This window comes from Thalassophryne amazonica, chromosome 5 (genome assembly GCF_902500255.1).
Source record: "Thalassophryne amazonica chromosome 5, fThaAma1.1, whole genome shotgun sequence".
NCBI classification, from domain to species: domain Eukaryota; kingdom Metazoa; phylum Chordata; class Actinopteri; order Batrachoidiformes; family Batrachoididae; genus Thalassophryne; species Thalassophryne amazonica.
Window position 1 is genome coordinate 79,377,096 of NC_047107.1, and position 17,612 is coordinate 79,394,707.

At 41.6% G+C, this 17,612-nt stretch overlaps 1 protein-coding gene across 5 annotated transcripts in view; it reads left to right on the forward strand.

The window, feature by feature from the left end:
* Positions 1 to 17,612, forward strand: part of sema6a (sema domain, transmembrane domain (TM), and cytoplasmic domain, (semaphorin) 6A) — a 330,131-nt gene that overhangs the window by 216,273 nt on the left and 96,246 nt on the right. For all 5 annotated transcript variants that reach the window (XM_034170629.1, XM_034170631.1, XM_034170632.1 and 2 more), the window contains 2 exons: positions 644 to 799; positions 16,204 to 16,377. In XM_034170629.1, coding sequence (XP_034026520.1) covers positions 644 to 799; positions 16,204 to 16,377 — 330 coding nt within the window. The remainder of the gene's footprint in view (positions 1 to 643; positions 800 to 16,203; positions 16,378 to 17,612) is intronic.

Sequence of the window (17,612 nt, forward strand, 5' to 3'; positions counted from 1 at the left end):
ATTGTGTTATAAACCAGTCACCATTTGTTTTATTATACATCTGTGTAGTTAATAAATAAAATAATCTTCACAGACGATTCGTTCGTGCACGCACATGAAAAGAAACTGGCTGCTGCGGTGCTGCTGCTTGCTCTCCCCTCAAACTCTGTCATAATTGTGAAATAAAGGACAAAAACAGGCTGGCTGCTAGAGACGGGACATGTCCACGTCAAGTATAAACCCCAGACATCTCCACGTCACTACATATCCAGTCCCTGATTGGTCATTGTGACACGACAAGACGAAAAAGTTCAGATTTTTCAACTTGGGGAAGAGGGCGATGCGACGCGATATCGCGCCCCAAATGCGCCAATCACTCAAAATCGCTTCATTTGCGTCCATTGCATCGCACTGCGTGGCTTGGACTTTTGTGGTGCCACAGCGCATCCTTCCATAGGGATTAAATGGCAACCTGTTGACCGTCACTTGCGTGTCGTCTGGTGTGAACGCAGCATTAGAATTTTGGCTGTGACAAATTGCTTGTTTCCTCTGTCACCAATGTAGGTGTTTTTTTTTGGGGGGGTGGGGGGTGGTTCCATTTACTTTTTCTCATTAACGTATTCTATATCTCCCACCTTCCTCACCACTTTGTTCTACTCCACAGGCCCGGAAGTTGTGCCGGCACTCCATCCATGGAGAGGTATAAAGTCTCCAATGAGTTCCCAGATGACACACTCAACTTCATCAAGATGCATCCACTCATGGATGAGGCTGTGCCCTCCATCGCCCACAGGCCCTGGTTCCTCAAGACAATGGTCCGGTAAGTATTACGTACTCCAAAGGCTGTCGTCATCATTGTAGGTCTGTGAGCCTCTTCAGCTCAGGACAATAACGATGTGAAATGCTGCTCTGAGAGTCGAGCTCATTAAAACACAGTAGTACTTCACCACACACCAGCCACTGACCTATTTTTGGTGAGGAAATAGTAATGCACTCTGTACTATCATTCACTCAGAGTTACTCTGAAGTGATGAAGGTAACTATGAGTCAGGGTAAACAACTTTGCAGTAATATTAAAGTGGAGAGAATCTCTGTAGTGAGGCGACTGTTATTCTTGTATCCAACAACATGCACACTTGCAAAACTCAGACTTAGATGATAGCTTCAACATTTATGGATGCTGGGGGGTTCAAATGTAAGTAGTGTTTTGGCTGGTGATCTGAGCAGGAAGGTGTAAGAGCTTATATCAGCTTAGTACAGGTGACACAGAAAGGATTCCTTTTGTATGTGTGATGCTGAGTGGGAAACATCATTTTGGTTGAGTTGGTTGCCTGAACCTATTGTGCTCTCACACTTGCCTCACTCCATGTTTTTTGGACACGATTTGCCTTTTTATAAGCATTCGTGTTCAGTTGCTTCTCCTCTGATAAAATGCTGAAGGAGTTTCCCAAAACACACTGCGGACTAAGGTCAATGCTGTTTAATCATGAAGGTCTGGCTTGTTTTTAGCCACTACACTGCACACAAACACTTCATCCAGGCTCTGGGGGAATATAAAATAGAATAGAATAAAATAGTCTTTATTCTCATTGTACAGGGGGGTTACAACAAAATTAGGTGTGCTCCTGCAGAGCTACTGTACACTACAAAAAAACAAGACATCTTATACACCACAAAAAATGGATCAAATATGAAATATGTACTGTATGCTGTTATATTTATATGCTGTATATACACTATGAGCTATGGAGTAGTGCAAAGAAAATGGAGGTATATACATTGAGACAAATAAGTATTTGATCAGCTGTTGATTTTGCAAGTTTTCTCCAACTACAAAGAATGGAGAGGTCTGGAATTTTTTTCATAGGTGCACTTGAACTGTGAGAGACAGAATTTAAAAAAATCCAGATTATTATATTGTATGACTTATGAATAATTTATTTGCATTTTATTGTATGAAATAAGTATTTGATACAATAGAAATACAGTCCATAATATTTGGTACAGAAACCTTTGTTTGCAATTACAGAAGTCAGTTTCCTGTAGTTCTTGAGCAAGTTTGCACACTGCGGCAGGGATTTTTGTCCACTCCTCCATACAGATCTTCTCCAGATCTTTCACGTTTCGAGTTTCAGCTCCCTCCAAAAATTTTCCATTGAGTTCAGGCCTGGAGACTGGCTAGGCCACTCCAGGACCTTGAAATGCTTCTTACTCCTTAGTTGGTCTGGCTGTGTGTTCAGGTCATTGTCATGCTGGAAGACCCAGCCACGACCCATCTTCAGTGCTCTTACTGAGGGAAGAAGTTTTTTTGCCGAAATGTTGCAATACATGACCCCATACATCCTCGCTTCAATACGGTGCAATCGTCTTTTCCCTTTTGCAGAAAAGCACCCCCAAAAATGATGTTTCCACCCCCATGCTTCACAGTTGGGACGTGTTCTTGGGGTTGTTTTCATCCTCCAAAAACAGCGAGTGAAGTTGATACCAAAAAGCTCTATTTTGATCTCATCTGATCACATGACCTTCTCCCATGCCTCCTCTGGATCATCCAGATGGTCACTAGTGAACTTCAAACAGGCCTGGACATGTGCTGGCTTGAGCAGGGGGACCTTGCGTGCCCTGCAGGATTTTAAACCATGACAGTGTCATGTGTTACTAATGTAGTCTTTGCACCTGTGGTTCCAGCTCTCTTCAGGTCATTGACCAGGTCCTCCAGTGTAGTTCTGGGCTTTCTCAGAATCATCCTTACCCCATGAAGTGAGCTCTTGCATGGAGACCCAGGCTGAGGAAGATTGTGTTTCCTCCATGTTCTAATAATTATACCAACAGTTGTTGCCTTCTCACCAAGCTGCTTGCCTATTGTCCTGTAGCCCATCCCAGCATGCTGAAGCCCATTGACGCTCGCTGATGTACGTCCTAATAAGCTGAGCTCTTTGAAAAAGTTTGGGCATGCTGAAAATTTTCAACAAATGCCAGCATGTGACTCATACGTCCCGCACATGCAGGACATAAGTTGTAGGTAAGTTATGCGATTGTTGACACGTTTCTTGTAATTTACTCATAAGTCTAAATATGTCCATCAATGCTGGCCGCTGATTGGCTGAAACCTGCAGTCCTCATGCGGACTGACTGTTTCATTCACACAAGGAGTAAATATTACCTGTTTGCTTCAGTCCAATCCATCATCACAGTCTGATGGGCACGTATCCAAATAAAGCATCCTGATTTTGGAAAACGATGTCTGAAAATACTTTAGTTCCTTGTCATGGCTGGAAATGTAACGTTTTAAAGCAAGTCCCTCAGTGTTTTTTCTGCTGCAGGTGTGTTTCTCAGAAGATGCCGGTGTCACGCTCTGAACACACAGAAGCACTGTGATGATTTAAACTTTTAAAGCGCAATTCGACCGCAATTAGGTATGATCACACCTGAATAAAGCATTGTAACGCTTTAAACCTTTAAAGTGCCATCGCTGTCGGTGTGATCATTAGACGACCTGATTGATCAGGTGTGATCAGAGCTGAATGAAGTGCTGTGACTCTTTAAACTCTTAAAGCGCCATCGCACAGCACACAGCACTTAATTCAGGTCTGATCACACCTGATTGCGGTCGACTGGTGCTTTAGAAGTATAAATCATCACAGTGTTTCATTATTCAGGTTTCATCACAGACCTGTTCAGAATGCAACCGCTCTGTGCATTAAAAGTTTAAAGAGTCACAGCACTCCATTCATTCACGGCAGTGTTTACCACAGCCAGTTGACTCAGCAGCATTTTGTCCACAGTGAAAATGGTCCACCAAAATAAAAAATAAAAAAATAAAATAATGTTAAATTACTCTGTTTCTGACCCCCACCACACCATGCAGTACCAACCTGTCTGCATACGCTGGATAATCTTTAAGGTGTGACTGTTGCATTAATTTATTAGACATATGCCAGCGTTTTTAATACAGTCGGCATCTGCAGGATAAATCATCAAGGTGTGACAGGGCCTTAAGGTGCTAAAGGTGGGAGGAGGTATATTGGGAGGGAGGTAGATTAGGTTGGTCATTGTCCGGGGCTGGAGAGCTTTTTGGGTTGCTTTGTTGTCTGGGGGTGGAGGTAGATTGGGTTGTTTGTTTTCTGGGGGGGAGGTGTTTATGTGAGTAGGCTTGTGTGTGTGTGTTTGTGTGTGTTTCATTGGGTGTTTGCAGTACGTATGGCCCAGGAGAAGAAGCTGTTTTCAGCCTGCTGGTGTGGGACGTTGTTGACCTGTAGTGTTTCCCGGAGAGCAATGGATCAAACAGGGGTTAGGCAGGTTTTGAAGGGTCTCTTGCGATTGCCTTGGTTTTCCTAAGACAGCAAGATGTGACGATGTTTTCTAGGCTGGGAAGAGGGCAGCAGATGATCTTTAGTGCAGTATTTCAGACCCTCTGTACCACCTTTCTGTCTTCTGCTGTGGAGCCTGCATATGACACACCCAGGCAGTATGTCACTATGCTCTCCACTGAGGAGTGATAGAAGGCCAGCAGCAGCTTCGTGTCCAGGTTGTTCGTCCTGAGGACACACAGGAAGTGTAGCTACTGTTGAGCCTTCTTAACCAGAGCCCTGTTGTTGGAGGTCCAGGGTTGTCCAGGAGATGTGGGTGCCCAGAAACCTGAAGGTACTGACAGTTTCCACCTGTTCGACATTTATGCAAGTGGCGCGGGGAGGGGGGGGGGGGGGGGGGTGCTCCTGTCTGTTTTTCCTGAAGTCCATGATGAGTTCTTTTGTCTTATTAACGTTCAGGGTCAGGTTGTTCTCTAAGCACTGGAGCGACGGTTCCTTCACCTCGGCCCTGTGCGCTGTCTTGTCAACATCACAGATGAGTCCACCCACTGTGGTATCATCCACATATTTTATAATGCAGTTGGTTGGGTGGGTTGGAGAGCAGTCATAGATGAACAGGGTGGACATTTGAGGGCTGAGAATGCAGCCTTGAGGGGAACCAGTGCTTAGTGTGAACATGGAGGAGTGGTGGGGGCTGAGTCTCACAGACTGTGGGTGGCTTGTCAGAAAGTTTTGAATCCAGTTACAGGTGGGGAGGGGGATCTGTAATTTCAGCAGTTTGGTGATGAGAATGTCTGGGTATTAAATGCCGAGCCATATTCTACGGAGAGCATCTTCACATACGAGGTTTGTCCATAAAGTATCGTACCTTTTTATTTTTTTTTTAAACTATATGGATTTGATTCATATGTTTTCACGTCAGACAAGCTTGAACCCTTGTGTGCATGCATGAGTTTTTCCATGCCTGTCGGTGACGTCATTCGTCTGTGAGCACGCCTTGTGGAAGGAGTGGTCCCGCCCCATCGTCGGATTTTCATTGTCTGGAAATGGCGGAATGATTTGGGGTTTTTTTTCCATCAGAATTTTTTCAGAAACTGTTAGAGACAGGCAGCTGGAAACCATTCGAAAAATTTATCTGGCTTTCGGTGGAAATTTTACGGGCTCTATCTCGGCTTTCAATGCTTACCTGTCCAGTAAGTATCAGTGAAATTGTGGAGAGCTGGACATGTCCAAACTTGTCCTCTGACACGCCGAAACGGAGGTGTTCCTTTGTCTCACTTCCAAAGTGAGTCAGTTGTGACGCGCGAAGCCTCCGCGTGGCTTTCCATGACAAAATCTCTTGTTAAAAGTGAAATCTGCCGGAAAATGGCTGATGTCCAGCTCTTGTGATAACCAGAGAAAGAGCACACGACGGTCTCGTATCCACAGAGCCATCAGCTCAGAAATGGTCCGGTGGCTTGTGCCGTGTCATCGCAGCTCGGAGCGTGGCGCGCTGAGCGTCCTTAAAGGGGTCCTTAAAGCTCTACTACCAGACCTTATTCTCTGTGAAGCCCGTAAAATTTCCACCGAAAGCCAGATAAATTTTTCGAATGGTTTCCAGCTGCCTGTCTCTAACAGTTTCTGAAAAAATTCTGATGGAAAAAAAACCCCAAATCATTCCGCCATTTCCAGACAATGAAAATCCGACGATGGGGCGGGACCACTCCTTCCACAAGGCGTGCTCACAGGCGAATGACGTCACCGACAGGCGTGGAAAAACTCACGCATGCGCACAAGGGTTCAAGCTTGTCTGACATGAAAACATATGAATCAAATCCATATAGTTTAAAAAAAATAAAAAGGTACGATACTTTATGGACAGACATCGTAGCTCTTCTTGTTCTCCGAGTGACTCAGCACTGTTGAGAGTGAGGGTGATGTCGCCGTCCGTAGGCCAGTTTGCCCTGTAAGCAAACTGGTGGGTGTCAAGGGAGGGAGGGAGGCAGTCTCTGATGTACTAGGGGACTGATTGCTCTAGACACTTCATGATTATAAACCACGGGGCAATGGGTCTTTAATCATTCAGGCTGTTTATGGCAGGTTTTTGGGGGATGGGGATGATGGTGGAGGCCATCAGACATGTGGGGATGGTGGCATGTGTCAAGGAGAGGCTGAAGAGTTTGGTGAGGATTGCTTGCCAGCATACGGTCTCCGGGATGCAGTCAGGGCCAGCAGCTTTCCTGGGGTTCACTGCTCTTGGGTTTTTTTCTCTCTTCATGCTCCTGAAGAGAGAGAATTGAGGTGCTAAGACCAGGGGGAGGCAGTGACTGCAGGTGTGTGGTGTTGGTTTCGAAATGGGCAAAGAATTTGTTTAGCTCCTCTGCCAATGTGCTGCTCATGCTGGAGGATGTTGGGGGGTGGCCTTTGAATTTGGTTAGGGCCTGGATGGCTCTCCACATCTGACGTGGGTTATTGTCTGTCAGGTATCCCTGTATTTTGGTTGAAAGATGCAGCCTGCTTGCTCCACTGTGGCGTTGGGGATATGTGGGCATAGCCAGGGTTTGCGAAAAATCAGCAGACAACACTCATGGATAGGGATGGGTTAGATTTTTCAATATCGATTCCCTTATCAATACCTCCTGTGAATTTTCTGTGTACTAAATGTAGGCTTTACAGGTTTTATGTGTCAGCAACATTTTACTGAGTCTTAAAGTAAAGAAATATAAAATTGGTCACTGGATCCTTGATCTATGGACATAAAAATAAATCAAATCTGTACATGGTCAGTGGATCCTTGATCTCTGAACCTAAATAGAAATAAACAAAATCTGTTTTTGTCAAAAACATTTCCTTTCAGGTATTAATGAGACAAATTTAACTCCATAGCCACTGAGCTGCGGTCTTGCAGCCAGCTGAGCTGCAAGTCAACATAAATGTAATTCATAAAAAACTGAGGATGTCTCATTTCGGGGGTTTTGGTTTATGGTTTTGGTCTGTTGTAGTTTGCTGTCTGTATTACATCGTTTGGAAAGAGGTGTCATTTGATTTAAAACGGCGATTTGTTTTAATCAGCATTCATTCTGGCAATCTATCTTTCCAATGTTTGGAGCTGCGCAGTTATCCCACAAAACAGATATTATTATTATTATTATTATTAGTAGTAGTAGTAGTAGTAGTAGTAGTAGTAGTTGTATGTTCTTTTCCTGAGGTACAGTAACTTCAGTTTATGAACCGGTGAAGCGGGTCCAACTCACACTTGAGAACCATCGCATGTGCTGCCCCACGAAAAGTTAATGAGGAACGAATAAAAACCCTGGTGTGGAACAGAGGAGGATTCTCGTTTCTTGTTCACAACAAGACAAGAGTCCCAGGTAGTGACTTTAATCAGCACAAAGGTGAATCATGATTGACATCTTTAAATGGCATTGAGGGGGAGTTAATGAAGAAATTGTGGACCTTCTGCTTCAGTCAACGTGGAGAAATGATCGTTTTCCCGATACACACCCTCAAAAACAATGGCTGCTCTGGCCTCATGTGAACTGAAGAACCGATAAGGGCATCGTTAAGCAAAAAGGTAATGGATGTCAGTGGATCAAATAATTTCTTATCGATTCTTAGCAGGAATCGATTTTTGAAACTCATCCTTACTCATGGATGTGGCGGTGGTAGGCAATTTGTGACTGCAGCTCATCCATTTTGTTTGCAAGGGATCTGGCGTTAGTAAGATCCTTAGCTGCGCTAGTAGGCCCGCCCGGCATCTGCGTTTCTGCCTCCTCTCCCTGCACCGTCTCCAGCGCCTGCTAGGCCCAATAACAGACTACGGTGTGCACGGCAGTCTAGCTATCTCTGGTGGAATGTTGTGTGTCTGTGAAAAGGCAGCAGTAATTTCCATTTTTGCCTGAAATCCAATGTTGATCAGGTCTTGGCTGCTATAGATAGGGTTGCTGTGGCATGTTTGTGTTAGGAGAATAAATAAACTACAAAACACAAAAAGGTGCAAAATAACAGGGAGCCTCGAGCCGCTGCGTATGCGCCGCCATCTTGAGGAATATATCTGTTTCCTTCAATCTCTCTGGAACGGCTGAAACAATACTGACAGAGTTGTACTACAGTGCAGTGCATGTAGAGTGCAAACCTCCACCAACTCCAGTTTCCAAGTATTTTTACCTTGGAAAAATTTTTTAAGGCCAAAGTCCTGTTAGAAGTGGCTTTTCATAAGTTAAAATATAATACAAAATATAGATCAAAAGGGTTTTTCAATGTTAAAATCTTTCTGTGAAGGCTCTCAGTTGTCCAGGTGGTTTCGTCGTCTACCTGGTCGTTACTGTGAGTTTCTCTGTGAATTCTCAGACCTTTTGTCTGACTTAGTGCTTGGCTCAGATAATTATAGTGGGCGATTTTAACATCCACACAGATGCTGAGAATGACAGCCTCAACACTGCATTTAATCTATTATTAGACTCACTTGGCTTTGCTCAAAATGTAAATGAGTCCACCCACCACTTTAATCATATCTTAGATCTTGTTCTGACTTATGGTATGGAAATTGAAGACTTAACAGTATTCCCTGAAAACTCCCTTCTGTCTGATAATTTCTTAATAACATTTACATTTACTCTGATGGACTACCCAGCAGTGGGGAATAAGTTTCATTACACTAGAAGTCTTTCAGAAAGCGCTGTAACTAGGTTTAAGGATATGATTCCTTCTTTGTGTTCTCTAATGCCATATACCAACAGAGGGCAGAGTAGCTACCTAAACTCTGTAAGTGAGATAGAGTATCTTGTCAATAGTTTTACATCCTCTTTGAAGACAACTTTGGATGCTGTAGCTCCTCTGAAAAAGAGAGCCTTAAATCAGAAGTGCCTGACTCCGTGGTATAACTCACAAACTCGCAGCTTAAAGCAGATAACCCGTAAGTTGGAGAGGAAATTGCATCTCACTAATTTAGAAGATCTTCACTTAGCCTGGAAAAAGAGTCTGTTGCTCTATAAAAAAGCCCTCCGTAAAGCTAGGACATCTTACTACTCATCACTAATTGAAGAAAATAAGAACAACCCCAGGTTTCTTTTCAGCACTGTAGCCAGGCTGACAAAGAGTCAGAGCTCTATTGAGCCGAGTATTCCTTTAACTTTAACTAGTAATGACTTCATGACTTTCTTTGCTAATAAAATTTTAACTATTAGAGAAAAAATTACTCATAACCATCCCAAAGACGTATCGTTATCTTTGGCTGCTTTCAGTGATGCCGGTATTTGGTTAGACTCTTTCTCTCCGATTGTTCTGTCTGAGTTATTTTCATTAGTTACTTTCTCCAAACCATCAACATGTCTATTAGACCCCATTCCTACCAGGCTGCTCAAGGAAGCCCTACCATTAATTAATCCTTCGATCTTAAATATGATCAATATATCTTTATTAGTTGGCTATGTACCACAGGCTTTTAAAGTGGCAGTAATTAAACCATTACTTAAAAAGCCATCACTTGACCCAGCTATCTTAGCTAATTATAGGCCAATCTCCAACCTTCCTTTTCTCTCAAAAATTCTTGAAAGGGTAGTTGTAAAACAGCTAACTGATCATCTGCAGAGGAATGGTCTATTTGAAGAGTTTCAGTCAGGTTTTAGAATTCATCATAGTACAGAAACAGCATTAGTGAAGGTTACAAATGATCTTCTTATGGCCTCAGACAGTGGACTCATTTCTGTGCTTGTTCTGTTAGACCTCAGTGCTGCTTTTGATACTGTTGACCATAAAATTTTATTACAGAGATTAGAGCATGCCATAGGTACTAAAGGCACTGCGCTGCGGTGGTTTGAATCATATTTATCTAATAGATTACAATTTGTTCATGTAAATGGGGAATCTTCTTCACAGACTAAGGTTAATTATGGAGTTCCACAAGGTTCTGTGCTAGGACCAATTTTATTCACTTTATACATGTTTCCCTTAGGCGGTATTATTAGACGGCATTGCTTAAATTTTCATTGTTACGCAGATGATACCCAGCTTTATCTATCCATGAAGCCAGAGGACACACACCAATTAGCTAAACTGCAGGATTGTCTTACAGACATAAAGACATGGATGACCTCTAATTTCCTGCTTTTATTGTACTTAAGTTATTGTACTTGGCCCCACAAATCTTAGAAACATGGTGTCTAACCAGATCCTTACTCTGGATGGCATTACCCTGACCTCTAGTAATACTGTGAGAAATCTTGGAGTCATTTTTGATCAGGATATGTCATTCAATGCGCATATTAAACAAATATGTAGGACTGCTTTTTTGCATTTGCGCAATATCTCTAAAATTAGAAAGGTCTTGTCTCAGAGTGATGCTGAAAAACTAATTCATGCATTTATTTCCTCTAGGCTGGACTATTGTAATTCATTATTATCAGGTTGTCCTAAAAGTTCCCTGAAAAGCCTTCAGTTAATTCAAAATGCTGCAGCTAGAGTACTGACAGGGACTAGAAGGAGAGAGCATATCTCACCCATATTGGCCTCTCTTCATTGGCTTCCTGTTAATTCTAGAATAGAATTTAAAATTCTTCTTCTTACTTATCAGGTTTTGAATAATCAGGTTCCATCTTATCTTAGGGACCTCATAGTACCATATCACCCCAATAAAGCGCTTCGCTCTCAGACTGCAGGCTTACTTGTAGTTCCTAGGGTTTGTAAGAGTAGAATGGGAGGCAGAGCCTTCAGCTTTCAGGCTCCTCTCCTGTGGAACCAGCTCCCAATTCAGATCAGGGAGACAGACACCCTCTCTACTTTTAAGATTAGGCTTAAAACTTTCCTTTTTGCTAAAGCTTATAGTTAGGGCTGGATCAGGTGACCCTGAACCATCCCTTAGTTATGCTGCTATAGACTTAGACTGCTGGGGGGTTCCCATGATGCACTGAGTGTTTCTTTCTCTTTTTGCTCTGTATGCACCACTCTGCATTTAATCATTAGTGATTGATCTCTGCTCCCCTCCACAGCATGTCTTTTTCCTGGTTCTCTCCCTCAGCCCCAACCAGTCCCAGCAGAAGACTGCCCCTCCCTGAGCCTGGTTCTGCTGGAGGTTTCTTCCTGTTAAAAGGGAGTTTTTCCTTCCCACTGTTGCCAAGTGCTTGCTCACAGGGGGTCGTTTTGACCGTTGGGGTTTTTCCGTAATTATTGTATGGCCTTGCCTTACAATATAAAGCGCCTTGGGGCAACTGTTTGTTGTGATTTGGCGCTATATAAATAAAATTGATTTGAATTGATTTCCATAGTAGAGACACTTGAATCTTCGACTGGACTGGGTTGCTTTACACGAGGACGTTTCGCTTCAAATCGCAGAAGGTTCCTCAGCTTCTGACCTTTGTTCTTCTCTACAAGGGTCATGACAGACATCGGCCTACCAGAGCAAGAATTTTAGCTGAGGAAGCTTCTGCAATTTGAAGCGAAACGTCTTTGCATCAAGCAACCCAGTCCAGTCGAAGATTCAAATGTCTCTACAATGTTAATATCAAATATCCACTAAATCCGCAGTATGGATCATATGCGGATCATACTTCGTCTATTCACTGAGAGTGCCAGTCTGCACCTCATTGTCACAAATGAGAGTGATTGAGGCACTTTTGATTGAGATATAATGCAAAATGTACAACAAATGGGCTTTTCAATGATAAATTCAAATGTCCAGAAAATCCACAATCCGGATCAATCTTTGTCAGATGACAGTGAGTGCCAGTTTGCATCTCACTGTCAAATATGAGAGTTACTGAGGCATGTTTGATTAAGATATAATGTAAAATGTACATTAAATGGGGCTTTCAATATTAAATTTAAATGGCCACAAAATCTCTAATCCAGATTAGATCTGGATCAAACTTGGTCAGTCAATAAAGGAGACATCCTAAATAACATCAGATATGTAAGAAATTTGATCTTTTTTGACAGAGTTATGAATTTTTGAAAATTCGTTCAATGTTAAAACATAGGGATTTTTCCAATTTTCCAAGATTTTTCCCAACTTTGACCCCTATGACCTTGAAAATTTAATCAGTTGTTGCCTATCAGAATATGAATCCTCTGTCAAAATCTCATAACGATATATGAAAAATTGTGGGTTACAGACTATTCACAAGCAGACAAGTAAACAAACAAACAAACAAAAAACGGGTGAAAACACAACCTCCAACCAATGTCATTGGCGGTGGTAAAAATGTAAAACTTGGATTTAGTGATTGTTTGGAATTATAGCTGCTCAAGGCTGTCACAATTGTATGAACTGGATCATGTACTAATTAGACCCTTTACATGCCATGAGCACTCTAAAGAAGTCTTTGCTGGTTTTACAACTTTAAATTACAATTATTGCCTCTGCTTAGCAGAGATCTGGCCTACATTCTGCTCTAACTTAATCAGAATATGAACAGCTTTCATCACAGTTATTCTGACAACTCTTAGTTTGTTTGTGGGCTCCATCACATAATCATTTTATGAATAACACAGCATGTCTGTCTTTACATAATCAGGAAACAGACTATTTTATTTTATTTGAAATGACACCACAGTTGAGTCTGGCATGGAAGTAAAAAGCAGTCGTTAAAAGCTTTACGTAAGCTCAAAAAGCATTCTGTAAAGCCATGTAGATGGGAAAGTCAGGCTCAACTTTACATGAAGTCAGTGTCCAAATGTAACACAGCTCTTGAGGTCATGAGGTCCACCTGGAGTTAAATCAGTAATAGGGCTTGAGCCGTGTCTTACCTTGGGAGAGCTGAAATCGTGCAGGAGGTTTTGTAACAAATTTTAAAATGTAGTTCTTATTGTGCAGCAGAAACCTCAGCTGGCTGTGCACAATGAACAAAAGGGTAAGAGAAACGCTCTCGGGAACCTCTCTCTTGAGATTTCCATTTTCCTAAAGGGGAAAAGATGGTGAATGTCTTCGTCCGTCAAATGATATTGTTATGATGAGATCAGGTGCAGCTGACACAGTCTTTGCTGCTTCTGGAGTGCATGACTGGATTAAAACCACATTAAAGCTTCAGACTTAATGTTGATCTGATAAAATTATTGAACACGGAAGAATGATTAAGCGTATAATCAAAACCAGACTAGACGTGACCTTGTATTTTCGTTGATTTCTCATGTCTGGTAAGGAATACACTTACATTTTTCATACGTAATTAATTCTGTCTCAAATTACAAAGTAAACCATTAGAGAGAAGAAAAGTGGACTTTCTAGCTGTCTGGATAAAATCTTATATTAAATCTTTAATTGGCACCTTGCTAAATTAAAAATCATCATAACAAGCATTTGAATAATGCACTCTGATGTGTAGATATGTAGATATGAAAAAAATGAGAGATACAGTATTTATCAGCATCTGCAATGGAGTAAAATTGGGCAGTAAAGTACTCTGAAGAGTTATCATTTCCCGCATGGTCTGGCTGCTGGATCTGTCTGAATTTAACTCGTTACTCCCACGTGCACAATAAGGCACTGATCCAAAATGCCCTAACTGGCAGCTGTCTAACTTGCTGATTTGCATCTGCTTGGTGTACAGTTTCTTTCAAAATGAAATGAAAATTGAGTGTTATGCATAGCATGGTGCCAACCCAAACTGTGTAATCCAGATAGATCTGACTAGTAATTATACTAGTGACTGCTTCAAATTACTTGTTTTGCCTATCCAAAAGACAAAACCCCAACGATATTCAAGTTACAATAACTAAAATTGAGAAAATAACTTTTCTTGTATTTCTCACAGAAGCTCCAGCCACAGAATGCTTGAGGTTTTTGCTTAATAAGTGACTGATTTTGATGACTCGATTATCAAAATAAGGCAGGTTTTTTTTTTTTTTTTTTTGTCAAAACCAACCATTGATTCCAAACTTAATGAGATACTTTCAAAATTCATCTTGTTTCGCTCTTGCATGTTTCTTGGGGAATTCTTTGATAACTTTCAGGAACCATTTGACATGCCCTTTGCCAATCTAACTTACTTCAAAATGGAATTACACTCATTTCATGAGAGCAATAACAGTCCAATTATTAGTCATTTGCTGTTTGTTATTCCATTTGACATATTTGGGCCCCATGATGGAAACCACATCAATTATTGATGCTAAAATAATTTTGTCTTTGTTTTTCATTATTTATTTTATGTAGCAGCACACATAACTATTTATTTAAAAAATTAGTAGTGGCTGTTTTGAAGTTGCCCGGTAGAAAGAATTATGAGTTGAGATCAAATAACATATACCAGAATGTTGAATTCCTGCAGCTATTCTTCAATATCATTATTGTTTTAGTAACCTGTGCTTGTCTTATAGTAGAACTAGAAATCATCTTGCCAAGAACCATCTTGTATTAAAATTAAATAAATGAGAAAAATAATGCGTAACATTAACTTTCTTGATATTTTCACACTCTCAAAAAATAGTTAATGTATTGCAATGTTTGGACACACTTTGTGCGTAATGGTGATTTTGATGTTTCTTCCTCAGTATCATCAGAGGGAGTTTTTCCTCACCACTGTCACTTGTGTGTTTGCTCTAGGGGTTGGTAAGGTTAGACCTTAAGCTGCGGTCACACAGCACTAATGAAGGACACCGAAGCCCAAACGAAACAAGAAATCTGGACTTACGTTGACTTTCGGAATCATTGTTTAACCATCGTCCAGCTTCGTACCTGTAGCTGGCGCTTTGTCAGAATTTTCAAACTGTTGAAAAATGTGAACGAATCCCAATGACAACTTCAATTCGTCCGTATTCCATCTTGCTTTCTGTCTTGACAGTTCCTTATCATTTGCGTAGTTCCTGTAATGCCAGCGCTCCATCTGATGGTCGTCCAACTTTGTCCAATCTCCCAATTCCGACTCCGTGCACAAACGTTGATGCTATGTGAACAGATCAATAACTAACCTAATCCTACTCCTCCCCCCACCCTAACCATAACCTCCCCCGACCCCCCCGCTTCACTTTTAATTTCGTGCAGCCATCATGGAATGAATTAGAATGAATTTGTGCTGCCATGATGAAAATGAGGTGCTTTTCGTCACAATATCAAGAACCAATACATTAGTGTATTTTTCGTGCTGCTGAATCACGACTTGCCGTGAGACTGGGTTGGTATAAATGAAATAAATTGAAACTGATGCCATCCCAATATAATTCCAACAAAACTACAACTTAGTCTCTGGCTAAAAGGAAGATCTCTTGATCAATGAAGTATTTTGAATTTTGAAGTCCTTGACTGAATTTGACAGTAGGATAAAAGAGGATTTGATTGATTTTTCAACATGTATGCTTTCTCTTGCTTAAATTATACATCAACTGACATTTCTAAGTTGAAGGACAGGCAGCTGTCTGGAATGGAGAAAAGTCAAATATGATGATTTTTTTCTGTAATGTGTATAAAAATTTCAATTTCAATGGGTTTTTTTGGTCCCCCAAAACACACACGCACATGCATGATCATCATGTCCACATTGTGCCAAAGCTGGTGCAAGAATGGCAATGTAATAACTTATTCAGTCTTGCTGCACTTTGAGTTTACTTTATCTAATAATATCACAAAAATGAATGTGATGAACTGATTTGTTGTGTTCCTGAAATAATTTTGAAAAATGTATAACTTGAAATTAAATCATCTGATTGTTGAAAGGGTTTTGTCTTTTTTAATCACAACTGTTGAATATGAGCATTTATAAATTTGACACCTGTTCAATTTGACTAATTTCTAAGATTATGTTCTGTCATTTGGTTACAAACTAAATGACTCCTTTCTTTATGTTTGGGAGTAATAAACCTTTATGTTTGTTTATGCTATTTATTCATCAAAACCCCCAAAGAGTGAACACCAATGCAGCAATATCACTTTGTTGGCGGCCAAGCTGAATTAATCTCCTGATTTGCTGTTGGATTTGTTTAACTTTGTATTTTTCATGTGCTGATCCAGGTATCGTCTAACACGTATTGTCGTGGACAATGCAGCAGGTCCTTATAAGAACCAGACAGTGATCTTCCTGGGATCAGAGAAAGGCATAATCCTTAAATTCCTGGCCAAGATAAACAATGGCTTCCTCAATGATAGCTTGTTTCTGGAGGAGCTCAGCGTCTACAACCCTGACAAGTATGTACTGCACCTCCTCTGTCTATATACTGTATGGGTTAGAAACGGGGTAACACACAGATACAGTTCTTAAAACAAGAAACGTCAGCTGTTGTGTGTAAGAGAGAGATTATGCATGTTTCCAACCATCTCATACGTCAGCCAACCCACCAGTCCCATCAGTACCAGTCAGTTCCCCCAACCCTGGCTGCACAGAGAAGCCAGCCCACCAGATGGCTACTCTATCATTTAAAAGAGTTTTATCAGGTTACATTCTGCCCAACCGCAGCTACTAAATTAAAGACATAGACCCTAAGGATCTGGATAACGGAGAGCTGTGGTTCCCAACCACAGAGGAGCGCAGCTCTTCCAAAGTTTGGCTGATTAAAGGAAACACACACTCACACAGAGGTCTGTGTTTGTCTTCAGAGCCAGCCTGAGCACTCTCTCCAATATATTACGCAGCCACCATTGCATGTGTGGGTGTAAACGTGTGTGCATGAGTGGTGTACCGTGGGGAGGGAGCTAAGTATTGTTGCGTATTTGGAATAGAATTTATTAAGGAAAAAACTGCCACAACATGACCTTGCCAAAGCAAATATTTAGTTGAGGAGTAATGGATGAGGCTGGGCGAATGGCAGCACGGAGGTGAAGACCAGAGAGGAGGGACAGAAAGAAGGAGTGCAGAGAATAAAGTTTGTAGTGTTAGCAGCTTGAGGAGAAGGAAAGAAGGAACGTGGCAGGAAGGCTTTCAAGGTTACCCCTGTTCATCATGTGACATGCTGTCATCATGTGACGAGGTGTATGGAGACGGCAAAGGGCACACCCTGTCTTCTTTTGTCCTGTCCACATCGTCTCCTCCTTTCATTCTCTCTACATCTCCCCCTTTGTTCCTCTCTCTCCTCCATCTATCATCTGCCATCTGGCTTTAGTAGCGTACAGTAAGTGACTTCACCGGTTTCCCTGCATGACCGGCTGGATGGGTGCAGGCCTTCTTGTCATGGATCGCCCAGCGTAAATGGACTCTAAGCTCTAATTGAGAGCATTAATTTGAGACCAGAGCCCTGCAAAGTGAAGATTAAATCCCAGGAATTGGCCTGCAGGATGGAGAGAAGGGATACAGAGATGCTTGACACGCCCAAAGGGATTAGAGTATGAGTCTATGGACAGACAAAGAAGGGACGGAGGAATGGAAGAATGGTGGAGTGAGAGGATAGACAGGGTTATGATAGTGGGCTTTACAGTTAAGTGCTGAC